This window comes from Emys orbicularis, chromosome 3 (genome assembly GCF_028017835.1).
Source record: "Emys orbicularis isolate rEmyOrb1 chromosome 3, rEmyOrb1.hap1, whole genome shotgun sequence".
Taxonomy (NCBI): domain Eukaryota; kingdom Metazoa; phylum Chordata; order Testudines; family Emydidae; genus Emys; species Emys orbicularis.
In genome coordinates this window covers 178,382,315-178,408,331 of record NC_088685.1, presented here as the reverse complement: position 1 = coordinate 178,408,331, position 26,017 = coordinate 178,382,315, and the positions used below count along the sequence as shown (strand labels likewise).

The 26,017-nt window shown below is 44.0% G+C and overlaps 1 protein-coding gene across 1 annotated transcript in view; it reads left to right on the top strand.

Annotated features, from left to right (window-relative positions):
• The window catches only part of LRPPRC (leucine rich pentatricopeptide repeat containing), a 170,492-nt gene that overhangs the window by 114,992 nt on the left and 29,483 nt on the right, over positions 1 to 26,017 (top strand). Inside the window, exons 26-29 of the mRNA XM_065401034.1 lie at positions 6,644 to 6,712; positions 7,028 to 7,118; positions 25,031 to 25,173; positions 25,297 to 25,390. Of these exons, the coding sequence (XP_065257106.1) occupies positions 6,644 to 6,712; positions 7,028 to 7,118; positions 25,031 to 25,173; positions 25,297 to 25,390 (397 nt within the window). The remainder of the gene's footprint in view (positions 1 to 6,643; positions 6,713 to 7,027; positions 7,119 to 25,030; positions 25,174 to 25,296; positions 25,391 to 26,017) is intronic.

Here is a 26,017-nt window from a genome sequence, read left to right as displayed (position 1 = left end):
TGGCAGGTTTTGCAGATTAAACTACTTCAGAAAGATTGTACCTGCTTCCAGGCTATTTTGGAGGAGGTCAAGTTGGTCTCCAGGACCATACTTCAGGCTGCAGTTGATTACGCAAACAATGGCGACTGGAATCATCATGAGAGGAATCCTGGTTACATTCCTCAGGCTTCCTTAGAGAGTTTCAGAGCACAACTGAAGAACTCCCTTATTTGATGAATCACACCTCTTCAAACAGAAGACGGATGATTTTTTTACAGTCACCTTATGATCCGGCACCAAAACGAAAAATGTTACCATCCACCACCTACACGACGCTATTGAACTCCCCAATTGTACCACCAATGAGCCTACGAATCTCCACAGAAGCACCTGAAGATCCACAGGTCTTGTCCGCCTGGTCCTCCAGTGCAGCCCTCCACACAGCACACCTAATCTTTGCGTAAGCATTATTTCTGAGTGCATCCCAATACTCTTGTTGACCACTACCTTTTGAAGGCTGTATAAAACTTTCTACCATCATGGAGCGCGATAACGGAGAAGTGGGTTCTGGATGTTATTCAACATGGCTATACAATCAAGTTTACAACACTACCTCCTCCCTCCTCCCCCATCCAGAGTTGGTTTCAGGAATCACTTTCACAGCAGTATTCTTACCCTAGAGATAGACTCCCTGCTGCAGAGAGGAGCAATGGAACCAGTCCCTGCAGCCTTTCAGGGTACAAGGTTCTATTCCAGATATTTCCTGGTAACCAAGAAGAAAGGAGGATGCAGACTTGGATCTCCGACACCTCAAGTGTTGCATTCGCAAATCAAAATTCTGCATGGTCATGCTTGCAGCCATCATTCCCTCTCTAGAAAAAGCCATGCGGTTTAAGGCTCTCAATATGCAGGATGCTTACTTCCATGTCAACATCCGCTCGACCACAGATGGTTCCTGAGGTTCACGGTGGGTCTGCGACACTTCCAATACAGGACTCATCACTGCTCCACAAGTCTGCACAAATTTTTTTTTCTGTGATAGCGGCTTACCTCCGACAGCAAGGAGTCCTCATCTACCCTTGGCCAACTGGCTACTGGCAGCGCAATCCAGAAGGAAGCTCAGGAATCAACATCCCTGCTCCTTCTACTCCTCTCTTCCCTAGGGGTGAGTGTGAACATTGAAAAATCAACTTTTCACCCTACCAGGTCCCTGGAGTTCATCGGCACATGCATCAGTGCGGCCTCCAGATGTGCTTGTCTGCTGAAAGACACAACGGAGTCTACTGGACCTGATTGCTTCGGTGACATCCAACCCCTCAGTCTCAGCCAGAACTATTCTTTCCCTCCTCAGCCACAGGGCAGCATGTACGTATGTCACAGCGTTCGCTTGCCTGCGCTTCTGCTTCCTATAACTATGGTTGCAACCAACCCATGGACACCATTCTCACCATCCCACCAGAGATCATCACTTCCCTCCGATAGTGGACAGACCCATTCCAAGTCTGCTTCAGAATGCCCTTCCTCCCATCCTCACCGAGCATGTCAATCCTAACAGACTTGATGGCTGTGGAGCACATATGGGATATTGCATGATGCAAGGAACTTGGAACACTTGAGAAGCCAGATCAACATCCTGGAACTTTGGGCAGTACACAAGGCATGCCGCGCACTTTTGCTGTCCAACCATAGTGGAAGTCATACAGGGACCCATACTCCAAGAAGAAGAGGAAGTTACTTACCTTGTGGTAACTAAAGTTCTTCAAGATGTGTGGTCCCTATCTGTATTCCACTACTTGCCCACCTGCTCTCCTTCCCCTCTGCTTTGGACCTTTACTGGCTTCACAGTAAAGAAGGAACTGGAGAGGCGGTTGGTTCGACTCTCCAGTTGGCAGAAAGGGGGGCTTGAACTGGGGGGCCTTCCACATCCCAGGTCAGTTTCCCAACCATTGAGCTAAAAGTTATCATAGAATCGTAGAAGTATAGGACTGGAAGGGACCTCAGTAGGTCATCTGCCTTGAGTGCAGGGGACTGGACTAGGACTAGGACTAAGTAATAACTAGACCATTTCTAACCGGTGTTTGTAGAACCTGTTCTTAAAAACCTCCCAGGATTCCACAACCTCCCTAACCAATTTGTTCCAGTGCTTAACTAACCTGACAGAAAGTTTTCCTAGCGTCCAACCTAAACTTCCCTTGCTGCAATTTAAGCCCATTTAAATTGAGGTAGTCTCTCTCTCTCCCTCCCGCCCCCCCTTCCTCCCCGCTTCTTACAAAAATGGCATAGGCGCCTAATGCCAAGAGAGTGTTTGCAGCTGAGAATCCCAAGCAGTGAGAGGCACCTCTCTACAGCCAAGGCTTAGGTGCCTGTTTCCCTGAGAGGGTCTGACTTAGCATAAACCCCTCCCCATGGCATCTCCCATTGACTAGTTTGGGTAAGAAGCTGCATGGTATACACTGGCTTTTGTGACTCCCTTTCTGAGCTGCTTATATCTCATGATTCACTGTACTTTTCCCCGAGGTGCCTAACTCAGGCTTTGTGAATCCCAGTGATTTTCTAGGGACCTAAAAGTTGGACAACACTAAGCATCTCCTAAGTTCCTTTGTGAATCTAGCCCATGCTATCTAAATGGCTTTCAGTTCCTATAAATGTCTTTGAGACCGTTCTTGCACCTTACCATGGCAATTAGTAGCTTAACAAGAGAGCTTGAGGAGACCCCCTTGACTTGTGTACTTTCAACCTAAACAAAGTTCAAGAGAGTCTCTCTACTTAGACTTTTTTTTTTTTAATTGGCAGATTTCTAATAGCACATCATCTTCTATAGCACATACAGAACTTTAAACATTCTTTTTATTTCAGACTTTTTACAGGGGGGTTTCTGCTCCCCTGACAAAATTTATAAGGGTCTTTCAGACAATCCCAAGAGGAACAATACCAAATATTCTCATCCCTCATATTCTGTGTATGTGCTACCTTCTGCCCCTTTGGTTTCACCTTCGCTCCTGCTGTTTGATAAACACTCTCTTAATAAGGCCTGGTGAAGAGCAGGCATGTAAAGTCCCTTCAGAGTAATGTATGAGGGTTTGATGGCATCATGTTAATTAATCAGACAAGAAGTGTGACTGAGCACTGAGAAAAAAGTCAAACTATCCACTAAATGCTGGAAATGCACTAAGTAAATTGAGAGACAAGAGAGAGATGTTTTATCTCTAATCTATATTGTAGTAATCTTAGTTTTACTCCTGGGGGAATTCTGCACCACTGCGCATGCACAGAATTTTTGCTTCCCTGCAGAAAAATGACTTTCTGGTGGGGAAGCAAAGGGAAGCCACGGGCGGTCATGTGACCCTCCCCAGAAGTATGTTTTGGGTGACCATGGCAGCCACCAAAGAGGTAATCACTGTGGGGCAGCAGGCAGGACTGGGGAAGACCCGGCTGGTGGTTCCTACCCTGTGCCAGGCTCAGCTGCTAGTCCTGGGTGGGCTGGGGAAGACAGGACTTCCTCTTCCCCTGCACGGCATCCGGGGCTTGGTGAGACCCACCCCCAGATGTCTCCCCCAGCTGTAGGAAGCTCTGCAAACTCCTCCCGGTGCTTCCTGCACCCATCGCTCCTCTGGTGCAGGAGCAGGGATCGCAGTACAGGGAGCTGCTCCCCCATCCACCCAACCCCCGTGCATCCAGACCCTCCTGCCGAGCTTCACCCTCCTCCTGCACCCAGAACCCCCCCCCCGATGAGCCCCACTCCCCCTGCACCCGGACCCACCCCAATGAGCCACCTGCACCTGGAGCCCCACCCTACTGAGCCCCAACCAGCTACACCTGGATCCTCACCCTACTGAGCCCCACTCTCCCAGCATCTGGACCCCTCACTCTGCCCACCATACCCCTTGATGAGCTCTATCCCCCTCCTCCCTCCCCCCCCGCTGATCACCTGGACCCCGCCCTGCAGAGTCCCGTTACCATTGCATCCAGAATCCCCCAATGAGCCCCTGTGCAGCCTGATCGCACCCGGATCCCCCACTGAGCCGCCCGCACCCAGATTGCCCCACACAGAACCCTCTCAACCTGCATCTGGATCCCCCCATACTAAGCCCCTCCACAACTGGATCCTGCCTTGCTGAGCCTGCCTGCCCACACCTGGTGCACTTGGCATGGTGCGGCAGGGCCCTGGGGTGTTTATGGGGCAGGCCTGGTCCTTGCACCGTATCAGGGTTGGGTGCAGCCTCACTGCTGAGTCCGTGTCCCAGGAGGAGCTGCACAATGATCTCCCACCTCTGTGCAGCCAGTGGCCTGTGCTCCCCAATGCCATGCTGGAGACTCCACATTTATTTGACAAATAAAATTTGCAGAATTTTAAAATATTCTGTGTAGAATAATTTTTATTTTTGGTGCAGAATGCCCTCAGGAGTATTAGTTGTTGCAGTGTGAAAACAGTAGGTCCACAATTTTCAGATTTAGATGTGATTTTTTTTTCTTCACTTAATGATGTCCCTTTAAGTTTAAAACAATTACTTTGATTCTGTTCTGAACTATTTCTGGTTCAAAATGACCCATTTTAAGACTGTAGAATCTTAAGCAGCTAGATTTTTAGCAAAGTCAGGAAATGTAAAGGTTAATGAGGTGATAAATTATCACAGTATTGCACAAACTGAATATTTTATGCTATATAGTTTACAACTGTAAAAGGAATGCATTAAAGTAATTAACTAAAAAATGCATAAAAATAAGACGTCAGTATGTGTAATGTCTGAATTAACACTGCTGTTGGAACCTTAAATTTTGTATTTCCTTACTTACAGTTTTAAGTGTGCAGCTTAGTGTTGCATTAATAAGTTTTTCCCCCTTAAATTGCTTTGTCTTTAAGGGGGGGGGGAGAGATGAGGAAGAGAGACATTCAAAAGCTCTTCGGTTTTTCGAGTTGGTAATCTGTTTTCTGTATTGCTTATACAGCTTGCAGAGCTTACGAAATTTACCAGTGGAACTTTGTCTTTGAACCATGTATTTCAGATTTAGTGTGTACATGTAGATTTGAGCAAATCTTCAGCAGAATGTTCTTGGTATGCAGTTTTTGAACACTTTCTTTCTTTAAACCAACTTTTTTCCAACCAAACAAGGGCAATAAAACCTCATTGAAAATTATGTCCCTACCAAGTTTCAAAATTTAGACATAGTTGCTGTACTCCAGTTCATTGTTTGAAAACAAAACACAAAAAAGTAGTTGGCATTTTTTTAATATATTTTTTTATATATATTCCCGTAACTCAAAACAACTGAAAAGATTTGACTGACTTTAAAAAAAAAAAAAAAAAAAAAAAAAAAGCCCCCTGAATTAAGTATAGAAAATCTCACCTGAAAAGGGAGAAGTGTTATCCCATTATATGGAAGTGAAAGCAGGGTTATAATGTAAATTATTTTGCAACCTTAACTGTACCCTCAATCACTAGTATTCTGTGATTCCATACCCACAGACTTCAGTCCTTATTACAGAATAGTACTACAGAATCTCAGCTTTATTTTAAACAGTATATCTAGACCTTAAGATTTTGAAGAGGATCCTGAAAACATGAACCAGGTGTAAACTGATGCAGTGGTATCTTCCTCCTGAGTCTGTAGAGAGCCTGAAAAAATAGCTGTAAGATGAATTTGTTGTGGAATTTATGCTATTGTGTACGTGTCCTGAATAGAGTGGTTGCTACCTGCAACTGCTATAATGCACACTGGATTAAGCTTGCCCTCTGGTGAGAGTGTTGTAGCTGGGACAGAAGCTGGCACTAAAAACTAGTGGAATATAGTAGGAAAATTTCTGGTACTAGATGTTGATGGAGTAGGGATGTAAATAGATGCTGCAATTGGAAAAAAGAGTTGGAGTCCTGGTGTTTCAGTTAGTGAGTAATTGCTACTATTCTGGGTGAATATTTCATGAAGACAACAATTTGTGAACATTTGGCATACTTCTGAAGGAGTGAGAGATGACTGGTGTGTATTTGTAGTACAAAATATGAGTATTTTGTAATGGGAAGGAATAAAATCAGCAGGGTGGTATGTTGTTTGTGATGATCTATCAGAATATATAGCGCTCTGGTCGTCTGTAGTTGTGTGGGTCTGTAGATTCACGTTGGGCGTGTGTTGAAAATGATGGCAGGAAAAGTAAAGTTGTGTTGCATGCTCAGAGTTTTCAGTTGCTTTTACTTACATTATGAACCTTATTTCTTCAAATATCAAAAGCTCTTGACAATAAAAATCAAGGCAGGCTTGTGGTCTTGGAAACAAACCATTCTTGAACTATGTGATGATAATTTTTTTTTAAAAGTGCATTCTTGTTTCAATTTTTCACTATTACCTATCCAAATGGCTCAACTAATGTCTGAGACTTTAAAAAAAAAATCCCGTTCAGTCAGAGAACCAGCATAGCAATTTTCAGTCCAAAGGTACTGTTGAATTTAAAATATATTTAGAATGAAACATGGTTATTGTTTCTGCAGAGTCACCAATACAACCTTTGCATTTTTTAAGTCACTTAGGATAAATGTTTAGAATTGTGAGAAGTCATCTTCGAATCAACCATAAAATACTTCATTATGACAACATATAATTACTTTTACATTTTAAGAAAATACTTTGGCTAAGTAAACTGACATTTTTGTTTGTGCGGAAATCTATTTTGCAGACACCAGGCTTGAGAGCTCGTCCTGGGCGTCTGCAGTGGTTTGCTGAGAAGTGTATTGCAACTAACCAGGTACATCTATTGCATCATGTCTCCTGTCTGTTTGTGATTAATACTTTAATGGTAATACACAAATAAGTTTTGAAGTATTTCATGCATATCACAATTTACATAAACGGTAATGATGTAAATTGATACTTTATATTTAGTGAAAAATTATATGCAGTCTTATATTTACATTTTCAAATTTTTGGACTGAACGTGTGTGTATATACCTATTTGTGAGCTGCATATGTGATTATACATATAAAAATTAAATTAAGCCATAGTCTGATATACAGATATTTTATGTTATAACTTTTTTCTTGTTTTCCCCCCCCCCCCAAGATGGAAACTTTAGAAAATATGGTGGAAATGACTCAAAAACTATTTGAGTGTGATAGAGATCATATGTACTACTACCTCCTAAAATTATGCAGTAAGTTAACTGAAAATCTTTTCTTTTGCTCTATTAGAAACTGTTATTCCAGTGATAACTTTGTGGGAATTTTAATTTTATTAATAGTATTTGAAAAAGCCTTAAACTGTGTAATGGGAACAGAATGTAAGTTTTTGAACTGGTTTTGGATTTTATATTAACCAATTAAAACTATATTTCTCAAAAGGGCCATTCTCGGTGTTGATAGTAATGATGTGTAGCACAGCTCTTGATAGGAACTTTCTGACTTAGGTTTGCTTTGCTATCTACCAATTCTGTTTAGGCTACTCAGACAATAAACTCCGCATTTTTGCTATGAATTCCTTCTCTGCAACCCAGAAACTTTTCCTTTGATTCTTAACATGATCTTTTGTCACAGATCATGGAGAGATTTTTTCCTGGCTTGTGAGGTGGCCTGAAAAGTGCCCTTTGTCCCTACTTTCACTGAACCATTTGCTTTCTCAGCTCTCCTAGTTTGGTATTTTCTTTGGATGTAAAAAAAAAAAAAAAAATGTTGCCATGTTTCAAAACTCTTATTCTACTTCATTTGTCTGAAGTTACATCCATGGTTGTAGCCAAATATAGAACCGATAAAAGTTAAACCTTGTTGGCTTTTAAATTTTTCAATTTATTCCATTTTTATAAATCAAGTAACATACTTGAGAAACGCCTTAGGTTTTATTTATCATGGATTCCATGTATTTGTAACATGCTCCAAAGTTTTACCAATAACTTGTTTGTTGCTGTGGCCATGATTTGTACTTTTGGATGAGTGTTTTGTTTTGTGGAGGGTTTTTTGGGTGGGAGGGAAGGGAAAATGGTTTAAAATATAGAATTAGTTATGTGATCGCTCTAAACATTTAATTTTGGGGCCACTTTCTATAGCAGAGATTAGATTCCCATTTTCTTTATATTTCACAGCATTAATAAAAATTAGCCACAAATATGTAGACTGCCCGCAAGCAATTATAACTGGGTGAGATCCCTTCCACTCACATAAAGCTGGTTCAGGCTCTGTATGGGTGTGTTGGGGAGGGATAAAATACAATTCTCTACTGCAACCCAGGGCTAGGGTTGCTGCAGAAACCTGCCTGCCAGTGATTTCTAGCCATGATCTGTAACAGCCATTGCACTCCCGCTGTAACTGTTGCTGAGTTTACTGTGTCGACTGGATCTGCAGACCCTATGTTACTCCACATTCATGCCCAACTATGTGGGATCAGCCTGGAGACCATTTCCATAACACACAAGGGTGTAGAGCCACTCCACCAGCATAGCCTCCACGCAGTAGCTATGTAGGGCTTTAGTGGTATAGAAGGCCTCGTACTGACCCTCTGTCCCATGAGTAAATTTCATCCAGTGTGATTGGCCTGTATACCAGTTGGTCAATTTACTACCTTTCGGTTTTAAAATAATTTGAAGAGGGAAAACCCCTGCTAATTGTAGTTGGCATTGATATGAAGATTCTGTAGCTAGATTTGTTTGGTTGAAAGATTATAAAAATTTCCATTATCCCCTAATCAGTCTGTGCATAATTGGTATTTATCTCGTGGTCTCTGAGCAGGATTTTTAAATAGAAGGTCCCTTTCCCCATAATTACATAGCCCAAAACCCTATCCCATAAATCCAGAAATCTTTAGTCTGACTTTTCAATGTAATTTGTAGTGGCTTTTTTCTGTCTACAAAGGGGTTGAAAATGTGATCATTTGCCAAATAATTTTTTAATCTTCCATTGGAATTTTTAAGTATGCCAGTAATAGCCCCAACCCCATTTGTAATCCACTAGAGATTACATTGACTAGCATTGTATTGGAAACCTTTTTCGGGAGGTGTGAAACTTTTTGCTGAATCGGGTGTTTCTGCTGGCAATATCAGATCTCTGAAACAGACAGTTTTTTAATTTTCTCCCCTGCTTCTCCTCTCCCCATTTTTCAGGACATTTAACTAAAAATAACCTTTTTATAAGATAGGAAGAAATTTGATTAATGTGACAAAATTAAACTGAGTATCATTAGAGAAATTCCATTATATAAGAACGTGATTACTACATTGTCTGCAAAATGTTTTGGAAAGTTCTGAGTCAGCCTTCAGGAAAGAAAGCATTTTTCCTCATCATCAGTGACTCAAAATGCCCTCCTAACATCTTTCATAAACTTCCCGAGTGCATGTCTCCAGGTACCTGTACAACTGTTCTATACACACTGGCTGTGATTTGCATTAATATAGTCAATACTTCTCTGGCCACATAAAAGAGCATTATCATATTTTTATTTAGTTTGTGTTTGTAATGGTGGGTCACCAGAGACTATAGCATGCATGTGTAGTTTTAATACTTGGATGGTCAGTTAATAGTCATTTTGATAGTAGAAAAAAAGATTTGCAAACTTGTAAAGTTAGCGAAGTCACATTATATTGTAGATGTTGTAACGGCGCGGGACTTTTCCCCAGACCTGGTCCACCAGGTACTCTGCCCAGGTCCCTGCAGCCAGGTCCGTCTCCCTCTACACCTAGAGAGAGACTGCTGAGCTCCTGGCTCCCAGCCTCCTATATAGGGCCAGCTGAGTGGGGCGTGGCCCAGCTGTGGCTGCTTCCCCAATCAGCCTATTAGCTGTTTTCCTGCTACAGCTGTCTCCCAGGGCTGTTTTAAGCCCTTCAGAGCAGGAGCGGGGTAACCACCCCGCTACAATGTTCTTGCTACAACTGTTGTAAGATGTAGTATGTATAATTTCTTAATAATTTGCTCTGAAATAACAGATTTTCAGGAATGATTTATCTTAACATTGATTTTGCTATTCCGTGCAGGAAAGATTATCATTGCCAGAAATTATACCATATACTTTCAAAAATGCTGCTTATTCTGGTTATCTGGAAGCTTTGGGTACCTGTTTTTCATGTTCTAGAGATTAGATACTGAACAATGTGTTTGTATCAGGACATTAGAAAGTATTATAAAAATCAGCAAAAAACTTCAGGAAAGGTCAAATAAAATCTGTTGGCATGGATATTTATCAAGAAAGCTTTACAACACTTAGTTCTAATTGTGCAAGGGAAAACTTATCATTAAAGCCTGAAGTAGTATGACACATTGTTTAACAAATGTGCAGGTTATTTTTTTTTTTTTTTTCAAGAATGTAAACTACATCTTAACAATTCCATATGCCAAGGAATATTTAGCCCAGAGCAATCCACTAACTTCAAAGCACAAACATCTGAGAAGATAACCACAATATATCCTTTTATTATTAGAACTAGAGATGGTGAGTTATTACTCAGATTAAGTAGTGCTCTTTCTGCAAACTATTAGAAAACTGCCTTTTTACATCATAGAGCAAGAAGGTAGGATGTTTCCTGTCCTGATTAAACTTCCTACAAGCAGAAGAGATGAATACAACAAAAAATGGCTAAAAGCCTATTGTACATCTTTCCTTCATGCCTTTAATACCTTTTCATTTTCTCAGCAGCCTCAAAAAGCTTTAAAACCAAGCTATATTTGTATCTCCATTCTGGCTTTATAAATACTGGTTCACCATAATAAAACAACTGGGCCTAAAATATAATCTTGTTTCACCAGGAGGTAGTCCTCCTACTTCCGAACAACAGTCCCCTCCAACAGTTACTCGGTCTGACAGCATGTCTGCTGAGAGTAGAAATCTAAACAGATATAATTTATCAAACTCTGCCACACAAATTCTTCAGTCTGCAAGAAAAGTCGCAACAAATTCCATCTACTCAAATAAATGGAAAAGGTTTGCAGCTTTCTGTCACCATAAAAGACAAAAAACATGCACTTGCCTGCTTTCAACCATTTAAGACCAAGTATCAAAACTGTTCCACACAGGAGTATGATTGAGAGTTCTCATGAAATACCTAGGCAATAATTCTGTATCTGCTTTCAAATTTTAAGCAGAGCAAAATTAGTAGCCCTCAATCGAATCTAAAATGTGATCCTGGGTATAAAAAACTAACCCATAATTATGTAGAACCAAGAGATGACAAAGCTGTTAGATGTTTAATAAATCTTCTTTTATCTGAACTTCTGAAATAATCTAGCCCATAAAATTTATCTTCAGCTTTTGACAATTTCAGATAACAAATATCATGTGTATGTGAGACATTCAAAATCAAAGATGCTTTTGCCACTGAGTAATCCCTCTCTTGGTTCATAAGACTATATCGCCTTTATTGGGAGATGAACGTTGCTTGGAACCATGAGCTCACCAGAAGTTGATCCTGAAGAAGGAATCTGTTCTAACTTGTGTTGCTCAAGCTGAGACACCGCAGAGAGTTCTAGGGCATCTGCCTCAGGTTTTATATCCTGGAAAAATGCATGCAGGTTACCTTTTATCCAGAAGAGGGGATCAATCTAAAACCACACCAGATCCTGGTCAAATACTCCTCTTTGAACGTCCCTACCAGTTGGCAGGTGACCCCAAAGACTGACATTGACAAGAAGTTGGCATCAGGAAGTTGACTCTGTCTCTGAAGACTAGTACTGCCTCTCCCCAGATGTGAGGAAAATGGCACAAAGAGGCAGACATGACCTGTCTTTGTGGGAGAATCAGACATCCACCTTCCAGGGAGAAAACCACTCAGAGGCTAGCGATGCTGGATTGGCCTCAAGCTTGGTGCTGAAGAAACAAGGTTTCGCACCAGCCTTGATGTTGGCTGGTGTCCATGTTGGCACCATCTACAGAATTGCTTATGGTACCTAATGTTTCTTTAATGGAGGAGTCTACCAAGGATGTCATTGGGGGGATACAGAGACCTTTTTTGACACTGGTGCATGCTTCCAGCCCAGCAACAAGATTCCCATAGATGTCAGTTCTGTCCCTTGATGAGGTCTATTCATCATCTTTTTCACTGGGGTATACCTTCTCACTGATGTACAGCAGGGAGCCTTCTCCCCTGTGATCAGAAGGCAACCCTGCGGAGCAGACCAGAGGCAGACCATCACATGGATAGCAGTGAATTGGCCAACCCCAGCAAATCCAACAATATCAGTATCGTGTGCCACCGTGACCCTACTGGAGTTATTGGGATACACCATCTCACATCTCCATGAGCCAGTCGCATTACCACTATGCTAGGAAGCAGTCATTTGTGCTATCTTTAGCCAGACCTCCAACACATGACGGTGAGGAGCAGGAACAGAGAGGTGAGGAGGAAAGGGCACCAGAACAGGAGCCATCACCACATCTCTTCCTATCTCTTCAGCTTTGATACCTTTGCCCGATGACTTCAGTGCATTCCAAGAGCTGTTTACCAAAATTGCTTGTTACAATTTCTGTTCTTCAAATAATGTCCCTCTTTGGTGCTCTACTTCAGGTGCATATGTGCTTCTCAAGCCCTTGAGCAGAGATTTTCCATTAGTTAGGGTCTGGTCAGCACATGCATGCGCTCTATACAACCTTGTGCTGAGGTCTGAGAGTATATAGGGCGCTCCTCAGTTCCTTCTGTACTGCCTCATCCTGAGATGGAGCTCTAGTATGTCCATCTGATGTGTGCTTCAACATGTGTTGCAGTTTAGTTAGTTATTTGTTGTTTAGTATAGAATTAGTTAGTTTGGGAAATTCCAGTTTTTTCCTCTCCCCTTTTTTTCTCATCCATTTTTTTTCTAAGGAGCATATTTAGCCTGGCAGGGCATGCCTAGCTCTTCAGGTTTCAAACACGGTCTTTTTTGTTGGAGGTGACGGCCACCATAAGTGTATCCATTGCATGGGAAAGTCCCGTATCTTCCAAAAGAGTAACTTTTGCCTGACTCTAAAATCTAGAACTCAGAAGAATCAAGAGACCAAATTGAAGCTGCTGCTGATGGAGTGCTCCCTTTGACCTGCTTCTGAGTCAGATCAGGGAGATTTCCCCTTCCCCCCCCCCCCCCCCCCCCCAACATCTGGCTCAGGACAGATCCAGTGACCCTTCAGCTAAGGTCACGCCTAAGAAGGGGAACATCTTGGAGGACTCAGGGAAGGCTCTGAAGAAGAGAAGCTGTGTCTTCCACCACAAGGAGACAACTCTCAAGCAGTCCTGAACTCCTGCTAGTTTTTGACTTGGTACCATGGAGGCAAGACTCTTCCTCTGGTACCAATGGAGCAGGGAGATCCCAAAGCACTTTGGAGAAACAGCGGTGGCAGGGCCCTGGTACCGTCCACCTCTAGATCGACACCATCCATGTCAAACTCACCAATGGTACCTTGCCTGTCGGCTCCATCAGTACTGACAAAATCAAAGCACACACTTCAGTCCCAGTGCCTATGCACTCCAAACCAATGGTACCGCCCAAGTCAACTGCAGTGTAGGTACCAATCCACTTCATACCGTAGGAATTCCATTACTCAAGGGACTTGTTAGTGTGAGATGAGCCAGAATCTGCTTATGGGAACCGAATGACCCTCTGATACCAGGAATCTGCTCTCTGGATTACCGTTGCAGAATTCTCCGCCCTTTTCTACTGGGGCACCTGCACTGGGGGACGTTGAGGTGGAGTCTCCTCCTTATCAGTCCGGGGTTCCCCTCCTCATCATTACAGAAACCCATACTTTGTCAAAGACCCGTAGCCATGTCAGGGATGGTGGGATCAGTCCTGGGTACCACCCCTTGTCCTGTATGTGCTTCCCCAATGGCCATACTGAGATCCTTGTGCAGCGTGTTGGGAGCAATTTGCCAGACCTCCCTCTCCATTACATCAGGAAACTAGGGGGTTACAGTCTCCTCCACCAAACTCCCAACATGAGGAGACTTTTGAGGAACAGGAGACTAGGGCGGACAAAGAGGCTACCCCTCAAACCTCTAATTCATCTGCAAATGAAGCAGTCATGCCTCCTCCACTACCATCGATGGCTGATAACTTTTGTCAGTTCCATGACCATGTGAATGGGATGGCGGATGCTCTCCAGATAACTTTTGAGGAGTTTAAAGACTCAGATCACAAGCTTCTGGACATTTTGCAGCTGGCAACATCTACCCGGTTTGCCCTACCCATTAATGAAGTACTTCTGGAGGTTTTTTAGCGAACTCCTGCCACCATACTGCCTATTTGTAAACTGGCAGATAAGAATTATTATACTGTCCCCCAGTGACTCAGAATTTTTCTTTTCCCATCCCTTTCCTAATTCCCTGATGGTAGATGCTGAAAATGAGGAAAGTAGATAGCATTGCTTCAGGTGTACTACCAGGAAGCAAGGACCAGAAAAGTTTAGACCTTTTTGTATGAAAGGCCTGCTAATTGGCAACCCTCCATTTTCAGATCACAAACTATCAGGTGATCATGGCCAAGTATGACTACACAAATTACAAGTTTGCATCTTTTATTGAACATCTTCCACAGAAGCATAGAGAACAATTCCAGGCATTATTTAAGATGGTCAGTTATTAGCTGGAACCTCTCTGCAGGATCTGTAAGGAGTCAAAGCCCTGTACCAAGAAGAACAGGGATCAAAGACTCTATTCCTTCTTATGGGAGCAGCTCTGCATCCCCCATCAGAGCTGAGCCATGCAGACTCAGCACTGAGCCCCTCAACATTGGTGAGAAGTGCTCTGGCTTCTCTGAGGGACAGACAGCGATGTGATGCCTGTCATTTCTAGCACCGAGGAAGGACTCCTCTTCTGCGTCCCAGGACTCCTCTTCTGCGTCCCAGGACTCTTGGCACCATCAAGCATTTCTGGTACAGAGGAGGTCCACACCTCAACAGGACTCTCGTCACCGGTGCCGAGGAAGAAGCAGTGGAAACTGGCTGGGCACTCACCAACTATGAGGTCCACTGCTCACAGGGAAGCCAGAGTGTGTGACCCATGCCGGGCCAATCAGATTCAACAGTTGCCAGCATAGTACCATTCACTCTGGCCCTGGGAAGGGACCCGTTGAGTCTGGTACCGTTGGACTCTCCTTGACACTACCATCTATGCTAGAGACATTCAAGGCAGCAAGGGAGCTACTATCGTTCCCAGTATCGCCATCCCCAGGTGCAAACTGGCACCAAAGGCAAGAGCTCCTGCAGCACCAAGGTCTCAGGTGCTGTCAAAAGGGAAACCAGCGATTAATGGCACAGAGCCAGTTGCCTTCCTCCCAGCAACGCTTTCCGGCACCGGTAGGTACTGCTCTACGGTGGTCACCAAGGAGCGACTTCTCTCAGTTGGACTCCAAGGCGGAGTCTTCTGCTTCCCACAGGAGCCGGCATCAATCCGACCGCTGTTACCCAATGGCTGACATAAACCAAGAGTTCCCACCAATGGCCTGGCCAGCAAAGTGGTAAATGCCAGTGCAGTGGCTCTTTTAGAACCCCTGGGCATTTCAACCAGTCCAGGAGTCACAGTTGAGATTGTACTCTGTTGTTTTGGAGTGTAGAGCTCCCCCACCACCTTCCTCCGTGCAGAAACCTCAAGCTGGTACCAAGCGTAGCACCAAACCCCAGGACCTGGTACCGCAGGATCCTTCCAGGGCCGAGGGAGAAGAACAAGGCCCTGTACGCATGCAGGCATCTTCATCTTCCTCACCTGATGAGACTGTAGCAGGAACATCGGTTGCACCCTTTCAGGACGATTACAGGGCTCATCAGGAGCTTCTCAGAAGTGTTGCTCAAAGCCTGGGGGTTCAGGCAAAGGAAATATCTGAATCCTCTCATGCCTTGGTGGACATTTTGACCTCTTCTGGTCCGTCATGAGTGGCATTGCCCCTGAACGATGCCCTTCTAGAACCCATTAAGGCCCTCTGGCAGACTCCAGCCTCACTATAACTCTCCTCTAAGAGGATGGAGAAAAAGTACTTTGTCCCTACAAAAGGGGTTGAATTTTTATATACCCATCCTCTGCCGGGGTCGCTAATGTTGTCAGTGGCCAACAAACAGAAGAGACGAGGACATCAAGGACTCCCCCCAAGTTCCCAGGCCAAAAATGCCAAAAAGTTGATTCTCTTTGGCAGGAAGGTATATTCTACCGGGGGAGACGGGGCTCCAACTCAAGATCACTAACCAATGGGTGCTTCTGAGCTGCTGCTACGACTTCAACTCTTGGGGGCATGATGTCCAGTTTCAAAGAGTTGTTGCCACAGGCATCCAGGGTCAAATTCTCAGCTCTAGTCGAGGAAGGGAGAGTGGTGGCAAAAGCATCCCTTCAGGCAGCCTTGGACGTAGCGGACTCTGCGGCTCAAACCATGGCTTCCACTGTGGTCATGAGAAGAAGTGCATGGCTTCAGGCCTCGGGCCTCCCCTACAAGGTTCAGCAGACTATCCAGGACCTCCCTTTTGAGGACACATTGCTCTTTTCAGAGCAAACAGATTCAAAGCTCCACAGCTTAAATGACTCTAGGGCAGTGGTGGGCAACCTGCGGCCCATCAGGGTAATCTGCTCACGGGCTGCCAGACAGTGTGTTTACATTTGCACGGCCGCCTGCAGCTCCCAGTGGCCATGGTTCACCATTCATGGCCAATGGGAGCTGCGGGAAGTGGCACAGGCCGCAGGGACTTGCTGACCGCCGCTTCCGACAGCTCCCATTGGCCGGGAACGGCGAACCGCAGCCACTGGGAGCTGCGGCCAGCGGTGCAAATGTAAACGAACTGTCTGGCAGCCCGCCAGTGGATTACCCTGGCGGGCCGCATGCAGCCCGCAGGTTGCCCGCCACTGCTCGAGGGCCACTCTAAAATCCCTTGGGTTCCACATCCCGGTTCCTATAAGAAAGTATTTTAAGCCCCAACCATTGCCCTGTTTCTACCAGCCTCAGTCAAGGTAGGACTACAGTAAGAGGCGGGGCAGGAGCTATAAGAGGCCTCATCCCCAGTCCTCATTGGCCCCAGGCCTGGCCCTGCCAGACAAGCATTGGGTTCTAAACAAACCTTTTGAGGGTACACTTGAGGATGGCATACCAGGCCAGTGTCTGGATCCACCTTCCCCAATTAATGTGGACCAGTTATCACACTTCTGTTGAATATGGGCCCATACCACCTCAGACCGCGGGTGCTACACACCATAGGACTGGGATACACCCTGCCATTCAGATCTTCCCCTCCTTCCCTTGCTCCCGCCTGGGACCCTTCTCACAAGCAACTTCTAATCAAGGAGGTGCAAACACTCCTGCAAGTGGGAGCAGTAGAGGAGGTTCCTCCAGAGCTAGGGGGCAGGGGTTCGACTCCTGCTATTGCCTAATCCCAAAGGCCAGTGGTGGTTGTGACGGGTTCGATCACAGAACTCCCCTTGGAAGCCACCACCTAATGTGCCAAGACTACTTCTGCCCCTGCTTTCCTGTCCCATCAATTTAGGACTTCAGTGCCCTGCCTGGTTTGAGCCAGCCTGCTGCAAACCCAGACCCAGGTTTGAATCACGTCCCCTAACCGCTGCAGGCTTACCTGAAAGCAGCTAACAGAAGTGTTGTTGTCTTTAACACTCAGATGCCCAACTCCCAATGGGGTCTAAACCCAAATAAAGCCGTTTGTAAAGTTTATACAGGGTAAATGCATAAATTGTTCGCCCTCTATAACACTCATAGAGAGAGATACACAGCTGTTTGTCCACCCAGGTATTAACACATACTCTGAGTTAGTTAATAAGTAAAAAGTGATTTTATTAAATACAGAAAGTAGGATTTAAGTGGTTCCAAGTAATAACAGACAGAACAACGTAAGTCACCAAGCAAAATAAAATAAAACACGCAAATCTATGTCTAATCAAACTGAATACAGATAATCTCACCCTTAGAGATGCTTCAGTAAGATTTTCCTCAGACTGGATACCTTCCAGGCCTGGGCACAATTCTTTCCCCTGGTACAGCTCTTGTTCCAGCTCAGGTGGTCGCTAGGGGATTCTTCATGATGGCTCCTCCCCCTTTGTTTGGTTCCACCTATTTATATATTTTTTGCATAAGGCGGGAATCCTTTGTCCCTCTCTGGGTTCCCACCCCCTCCTTCTCAGTGGAAAGACACCAGGTTAAAGATGGATTCCAGTTCAGGTGACATGATCACATGTCACTGCAAGACTTCATTACCCACTTGCCAGCACACATGTATACAGGAAGACTTCCAGGTAAAACAGAGCTATCTGCAGTCAATTCTCCTGGTTAATGGGAATTATCAAAATTCCAAACCACCATTAATGGTCCACATTTTGCATAATTACAATAGGCCCTCAGAGTTATATTTCATATTTCTAGTTTCAGATACAAGAGTGGTCCATTTATACAAATTGGATGATCACACTCAGTAGATTATAAGCTTTGTAATGATACCTTACAAGAGACCTTTTGCATGAAGCATATTCCAGTTACATTATATTCACTCATTAGCATATTTTTATAAAATCATACAGACTGCAACGTCACAGTGGTCTCAGACCCATCCTGGACCTGCGAAACCTCAACAGATTCATGAAGAAGCTGAAGTTCCGCATGGTCTCCTTGGCCTCCATTGTCCCCCTCCCAGGTTCTAGAGGAATGGTATGCCGCCCTTGCCTTGAAGGATTCTTACTTTCATATCTCAATCTCCCAAGATCAGAAGAAATTCCTCTGATTCATTGTGAACCAGGTACATTGCCAGTTTACCCTGCTCCCATTCAGCCTGTCAGCAGCCCCTTGGGTATTTACAAAGTGCATGGCAGTTGTCACGGCCTTCTTGAGTAAGCAAAGGGATAGATTTACCGTTACCTCGATGACTGGCTGATCAGGTGCAGGCAAATGTAAGATTAATACGGTCAACCTTCAAGAAGTTAGGCCTGTTGATAAACATGCAGAAATCGACACTCTCTCCAGTTCAAAGATTAAAATTTATAGGGGCGGTCCTTGACTCCGTCCAAGCCAGAACCTTCCTTCCGAAGACCCAGTTCCAGGCCCTAGGCACGTTCACAGAGAGCCTCAGAAACCATCCCACCACCATGGCAAGAAACTGCCTAAAACTCCTGTGGCACATGGCCTCATGCGCTTACATGGTGCAGCATGCAAGAGTACGACTCAGACCTCTTCAGACTTAGCTAGCATCAGTGTACAGGCTGGAATCGCTTGGACATGGTTGTCACTCTTCCCCCTTCAGTGATCACCACTCTCCTTTGATGGTTGGACTTGAGGACAGTAGGTGCAGGTGTCCCATTCTCAAGACCACATCCGTCAATATCTGTAGTCACCAACTGCACCTGCACTGGGTTGGGTGGCTCATCTGGAGATACTCAGAACCCAGGGCCTCTGGTCCCAGGCGGAGCTCTCTCTACACATCAATGTGAGGGAACTCGGAGCAGTGCACCTTGCCTGCCAAGCGTACCGGCTCCATCTGGAAGGCTGGTTTGAGCTGGTACTTACAGACAACACAACAGCAATGTTCTACATAAACAGACAGGGTGGAGTGCACTCCTCTCACCTATACCATGAAGCTCTTCGCCTGTGGGAATTCTGCATAACCTACTCAATCCACCTTGAAGCCTCCTATCTTCCAGGAGCACAGAACTAATTAGCTGATTGTCTCAGCAGATCCTTCTCCAGTCACAAGTGGTCCATTCGCCCAGATGTTGTGAAGGACATTTTCCAGATAGACATGGTTGCGACAAGGCACAACAGGAAGAGTGTGCAATTCTGCTCCTTCCTGAATCACAGCCCGGGCTCTCTCACAGACATGTTTCTTCTCCCTTAGAAGGACCATCTCATTTATGCATTCCCTCCCATTCTGCTTATACACAAGGTCCTGCTGAAGGTCAGAAGGGAAGGATCGAGCCTGATCATGATAGCCCCAGCCTGGCCATGTCAACACTGGTTCACCACCCTTCTGGACCTCTCGGTGGAAACACCAATCAGCCTGCTTCCATTTCCAGATCTGAACTCACAGGACCACGGCCGCCTACATCATCCGAACCTCGAGTCCCTTCATCTGATGGCCTGGAAGCTCCATGGCTGAACTCCTTGGAGCTAGCATGCTGCAGACCAGTTCGAGAGGTCCTTTCAGGGAGCAGGAAACCATTCACTAGAGCTACGTACCTGGCAAAGTGGAAAAGGTTCTCGATCTGGTCAGCACAAAGAGGTGTTTCACCCATTCATTCTGGACTACTTACTTCACCTGAAGCAGCAAGAGCTATCTGTGTCATCAATTAGAGTCCAACTTGCTGCGATTTCAGCGTTTCACCCATGAGTAAATGGCCAGTCCGTCTTCACCGACTCAATCTGTAGTCATTTCCTCAAAGGCCTGGGCAGGCCTTATCTCCAAGTATGACAACCAATCCCACCTTGGGATTTCAACCTGGTATTCTCCAGGTTCCTGGGTCCCCCATTTGAACCCTTGGCAACGTGCGCTCTCCTCTACTTCTCCTGGAAGCTGGCCTTTCTGGTGGCCATTACTTCATCTAGAAGGGTCTCAGAGATTAGGGCCCTTACTTCAGAACCTCTTTACACGGTATTTTTCAAGGACAAGTTCCAGCTGTGCCCTCACCCAGCCTTCCTCCCAAAGTTGGTTTCGCAAGTGCATAGTAACCAGGGCATTTTCCTGCCAGTCTTCTATCCAAAATCACATGCTAATAGCCAGGAACAGAGACTTCACTCACTAGATGTCAGACATGTGCTTGCCTTCTAAAAGAAAGGACTAAATCATTTTGGAAAATTATTTAACTTTTTGTGGTGGTGGCGGACAGGATGAAAGGTCTTCCAGTATCAGCCCAGAGAATCTCATCGTGGATCACTTTTTGTATCCACACATGCTACGACCTAGCAAAGGTCCCGGCCCTAATGGCACATTCCACAAGGGCACAAGCATCGTCAGCTGCATTCCTGGCACAGGTCTCAATCCAGGACATCTGTAGAGCGGCGACGCTTCTTCAGTTCACACTTTTGCATCGCACTATGCCATCGTTTAGCAGGCTAGAGATGATGCTGGATTTGGCAGAGCTCTGTTAGTCTGCTCGTTAATGAACTCCAAACCCTCCTACATCTGCTTGGGAGCCATTTACATTGGAATGGACACGAGCAAGCGCTCGAAGAAGAAAAACGGCTACTAACCTGTTCTTCGATGTTGCTCGTGTCCATTCCAAACACCCACCCACCCACCCACACACACACACACCTCTTTGTCAGAGTTAGCTGGCAAGAAGGAACTGAGGGGGCAGTAGGGCCCTATATACTGGCTCTATGAAGACGTAACTCCAAGAGGCACCAGAGCTGACCTGACAGATACCACTGAGGGAAAATTTTCCGGTGGCAGTGCACGCGCCGCATGCACACCTATGTTGGAATGGACATAAGCAAAACATCTAGAAGAACAGTAGTTATGGAAGGTTAGTAACCGCTTTTTCTGGGATTAGTTCCACCTTGTCTCTAACAGCACTGCTGCTGTTGTGAGGAAAAGGTTATTCTTATAGCTGCAGAAATCCTTCTGTTCAAGTTAAGTTTCGCTTTCCACAGTTCCTGGGAAATAGTTTTCCCATCATTTTGTTCTAGCCCTTAGCACTCCTTTGGAAGGCTGTTGCATACATGGACATTCCTAGCACTCTGGGGTCCTAGTCCAGTAAATGGAGCATGCCCACCAGTTGTAGCCTATTCATTTCCTACCTCAAAAGTGCCAAAGCCTTAGGGCCACAAAGTTGCTGCAGGCAAGATGTTAAAATCCTGCACCAGGTGGCATCTTAGGCACCTGCAAAACTATTCACAAAAGTCCCTGGGGGCATTGGGGAAAAAGTATGAGAGTCTCACCTGAGGGAAATTTATAAAGTAAGTTTCTATTCCTCTGCAGAGTCATCCGTTTATAAAGTTCTTGTTTTATTGGGGGAGGAGGGCAAGACTTTCAATTCCTGCCGATTTTTCTACTAGAACAATAACTAAGCTCTTCTTATCATTTCCCCCCTCCCATTTCTGTGATTCACTAATCACTACTTCCCATTAGTGGTGAATGAGGGGAGAAGCTGTTAACAAAGAAATTATCAGGTAAGAAATTTCTCATTCTGTTAACAGCTTCTCACCTCATTCAACCCATCCTTGTAGTCTGGTAAATGATCAGAATACAAATTGATGTTTTTCTCTAAAGGGAGACTTGGGTATAACTGTCTTAAGGTTAATTAATATATTAATGCTAATAATTGGTTGCTGGAGGGTTTCTAAAGCTTTGGAAAAACTCTTCTGGTGGCCTAAGCTGAAGAGCAGGGCTTAGTTCTGGAGCCTCTGGCAACAACATTGGACTGCCTCCAAATTACATGGGGGGGAGGGGGATGCTAACTTGTTAGTGATGAATGAGGAGAGAAGCTGCTAGCAGAAAATTTTAAGGTAAGAAATTTCTCATTCATTCGGTTCCATCACGGCCCACCTTGCAGCAGTCTACATATTTTCCACCTGTTCAGTCTTGTTCAGTCTTCTCACATCCCACGGAATCTAGATTCCTGAAAGGATTATTGCATATTTGCCCACCTATCAAATCTCCTATAACTTTCTCTCAAGCCACTTTAGGAATGGTGCTTTCACTATCTCATCCTCAAGGTGGGTTGTCTTAGTCATCATCACATAGGCTATAAGGGTCAGTTATCTCCAAGCTCTAACCCCCTCCATACAGTATTCCACATAGATATGGTGGTGTTGAGACCTTATCTGAAGTTTATTCCTAATGTGGTCTTGAAATTTCATTGAACCAGTCCATCAGTTTATTCCTGTTCTTCCCTAAACCTTGTTCTGTTCCAGAGAAGAAAAACTCCACACTCTGAATGTTTCAGGAGCCTTATCCTACATTGATAGTCTGAAGGGCTTATTCTGTCTTCTTGTCTCTTCATGGCTATCTTTGGTGCTTCGAAGGAGTAAGCCCTCTCCTTTGAGAGGATATTAAAACAGACCATGCTGTGCATATCGGTCTGCTACCAAATGGCTGATGTATCTTTCCTTCCACATGTTAAGGCTTACTCCACTAGAGCACAAGCTACGGCTACTCTGCTTTAGGAACGTACCCATATCTGGAGACTTTAGCCTCCTGACTTTCTTTAAGTACTATGCCTTTGATCTAATTGAAAGGTCAGATGCCAGTTTCGGAAGAGCAATACTGCAATCATTGTTGAGATAAATCAAGACTCCTCAGTCCTACCTTCCAGATTGGACACTACTTATCAGTCACCTAGAGTGAGATCCACATTGACCCATACTCAAGAAAGAAAATTACATACCTTACAATAACTGAGGTTCTTTGCGATGTTATCAGTGTGGATTCCATGACCCTCTCTCCATCCCCACTTTTCAGAGTCCTCCACATCTAGTATTCTGCATTTGTTAGGGAACTGTGGCATTTGTGCCTTTTTATGCCCTCGCCAGAGCAAACAGGATGACAGACATAGCCCAACATACTTCTATACCAGTTTCCCACACATGAGGTGCAGGCATACCTAAAGTGGGATCCACACACTGCTGACAGCATCTTGAAGAACCACAGTTCATATACGGGTAATTAACTTTGTTTTTTTTTTTTAAGATGTGGGATTTAGAAAAAAGGGATTTTTTTCCATTTGAATGTGCTAACATTTTTGTACAGTCATGTGAAAATGCTAGACACTCATTCCCTGTCCCAAATGAGAGCAATTGCACAGGACTATAAGTTGAGTAGACAAATTTTGGATTTGTTCCTTTTTGAGAATGTGAACCTCTGAGAGTTGCTTTGGGTCTCTACAGATATGCATGTCTTCTTAAGGAGCTCTTAATTTACTGACATAGCAGCTTCAAAGCTTCTAAATTCCTTTGGGGCGACCTCAACAGGACCTCAGGTAGCTTAGAAGTTCCTATGAGAGAGTTTAAAACAAAGTTGTTTTTTATGCATTGGAATCTGCACCAAATTTTAAATATAGAAAATTCTTCAGAGAACTGTTTGTCAGATAGTCTTCAGAGAAATGATTAGCACCTCAGAATTTGTAGTGGGGATTAAAAGGGAAAACATCAATGTAAAAATTACACTTCTGTCAGAACCTATTTTACATACTGTTGTTTCTTTTCAGTTTGCTTACTTTATGCATGTAAGAAATTTTTGTGTGGTCAGTTTGTGTTCCTGTGTATACTCACAGTTTCCAATATTTTCTGTGTGTTGCAACAGTGAAAAAGAACATTTTTTAATATGGGGGAATGTGATTAAAAAGTTACAAAAACTGGTGCAGGGTCTCAGAAGCTCATGAACACTTGCATTTATATCAACATAATTATCCAACCTTGATGTGACATTTCCAGACAAGTCTTTTAATAGTTATTTTGGGAACTATATTCTGTAAACAAAAAGGAGCTGAATGTGGAAGTTCAAAAATTATTAGAAATCAAGAAGTCATTTTATGTCAATATTTGCATTAAAGAGAAATAGCATGTTCTTGGTTCCTAACCTTTTGTCACTTGTGAAGTTTCCCAGTGTTTCGTGGCTAAACTCTAAGGCCTGGGTTCTTCAAATACTTAGGGCAGGTCTACACTACGGGGATCTAAGTTGATCTAAGCTACGCAATTTGAGTTATGTTAGTAGCATAACTCAAGTCGACATAGCTTAGATCTGCCTACCGTGGGGTCCACACTACGCTATGTTGAGGGGAGACGCTCTCCTGTCGACACCCATTACTCTTCTCATTCTGGTGGAGTACCGAAGTTGACGGGAGATCGATCTGTGGTCGATTTAGCAGGTTTCACTAGATCTGCTAAATCGACCCCCCCCCCCCCCCCCCCCCCGCGTATCAATCGTCGCAGTGTCGATCCACCAGTAGGTGGAGACAAGTCCTTAAGCACATTACAAACATGAAGTCAGTGAAACTACTTGCATGTGTAAAGTTAGGCATGCACATAGCATCTTCACACACTGATAACACAAATTGATTTTTTTTTTAATGTGGGTGCTTCTAAAAATAACAGAACTATCTTATGTATTTAATTTTTGATTTTGCTTACTTTTTCATTATACAACTTTTCACTGAAAATGTAGGATTAGTATCTGGATATGTATTAGATGTGAAGACTGAATCTTGTCTTTCAGAGATCAGTAATGACTGGCAAAAAGCTGATGCAACTTGGACTAAAATGCAGGAAGAAAATGTTATTCCTCGTGAGAGAACTTTAAGGTTATTGGCTGATACTCTTAAGAGCAATGGTCAAGAAGTATCATTTGATGTGCCTGAGGTAATTTGGGTTTAACTTTACATACAAGTGCAACATTGTATTCTTTTTGTTTGCATCATGCTTTTTTTTCATTTGTCTCTTCATGTTGTATGTTTTTTATTAAACCATTACTTTGTTTTAAAGATTTGGTATGCAGACCGTGTAGAATCAGCTCCTGTTTTAGAAAATAACCCTGAGAAGAAAGTGTTGATGCTCTGCAAGAAGGGCCGTGTCCAAGGTAAACTGAAAACACGTCTTTTTTTCTTTGGCTTTTAAAAAGCAAGGTTCTATTAATCAACAAAAGTAACCAGTACTCTCAAAAACCTAATGCAATACCTGAGTCTAGAATGCAGGGTTTAAAATTACAGTAGTATTTTTGGAATCTCTTCCAGGCAAGTGTGTGCTGGGTGCAGCATCCAGTTGTTTTGCAGTATCCTTTGTGTAACTTTCATTTCTGAGTTTTGTCAGTTGTATTGATCGAATAGCAACGGGTAATAATTTCTGTCGATCAGTGTTAAAGACCACTATGAGGCCACTCAGCACTGATAGCTGTCCAAACATGCAGGTTTATTTAAAAAGAAAAAGTATAGGACAGGAGAATTTATCAGTAACCAGTTGAACACATTGTATTGTTGTAGGTTGTTCATTTTCATATATTCTATATCTAGTCCTTGGATGCAGAAGCAACGAAATATCAAGTATGAGTAGGGAGGCAGTATTATCTGTGTCTAAAGCATTGGTGAGGCCATTACTGGACTACGGTGACCATTTCTGGTGTTCACACTTCAAAAAAAAGTTGATAAATTGGAAAGGGCTCAAAAGAGCGACAAGAATCATTTGAGATCTGGAAAACATGCCTTACAGT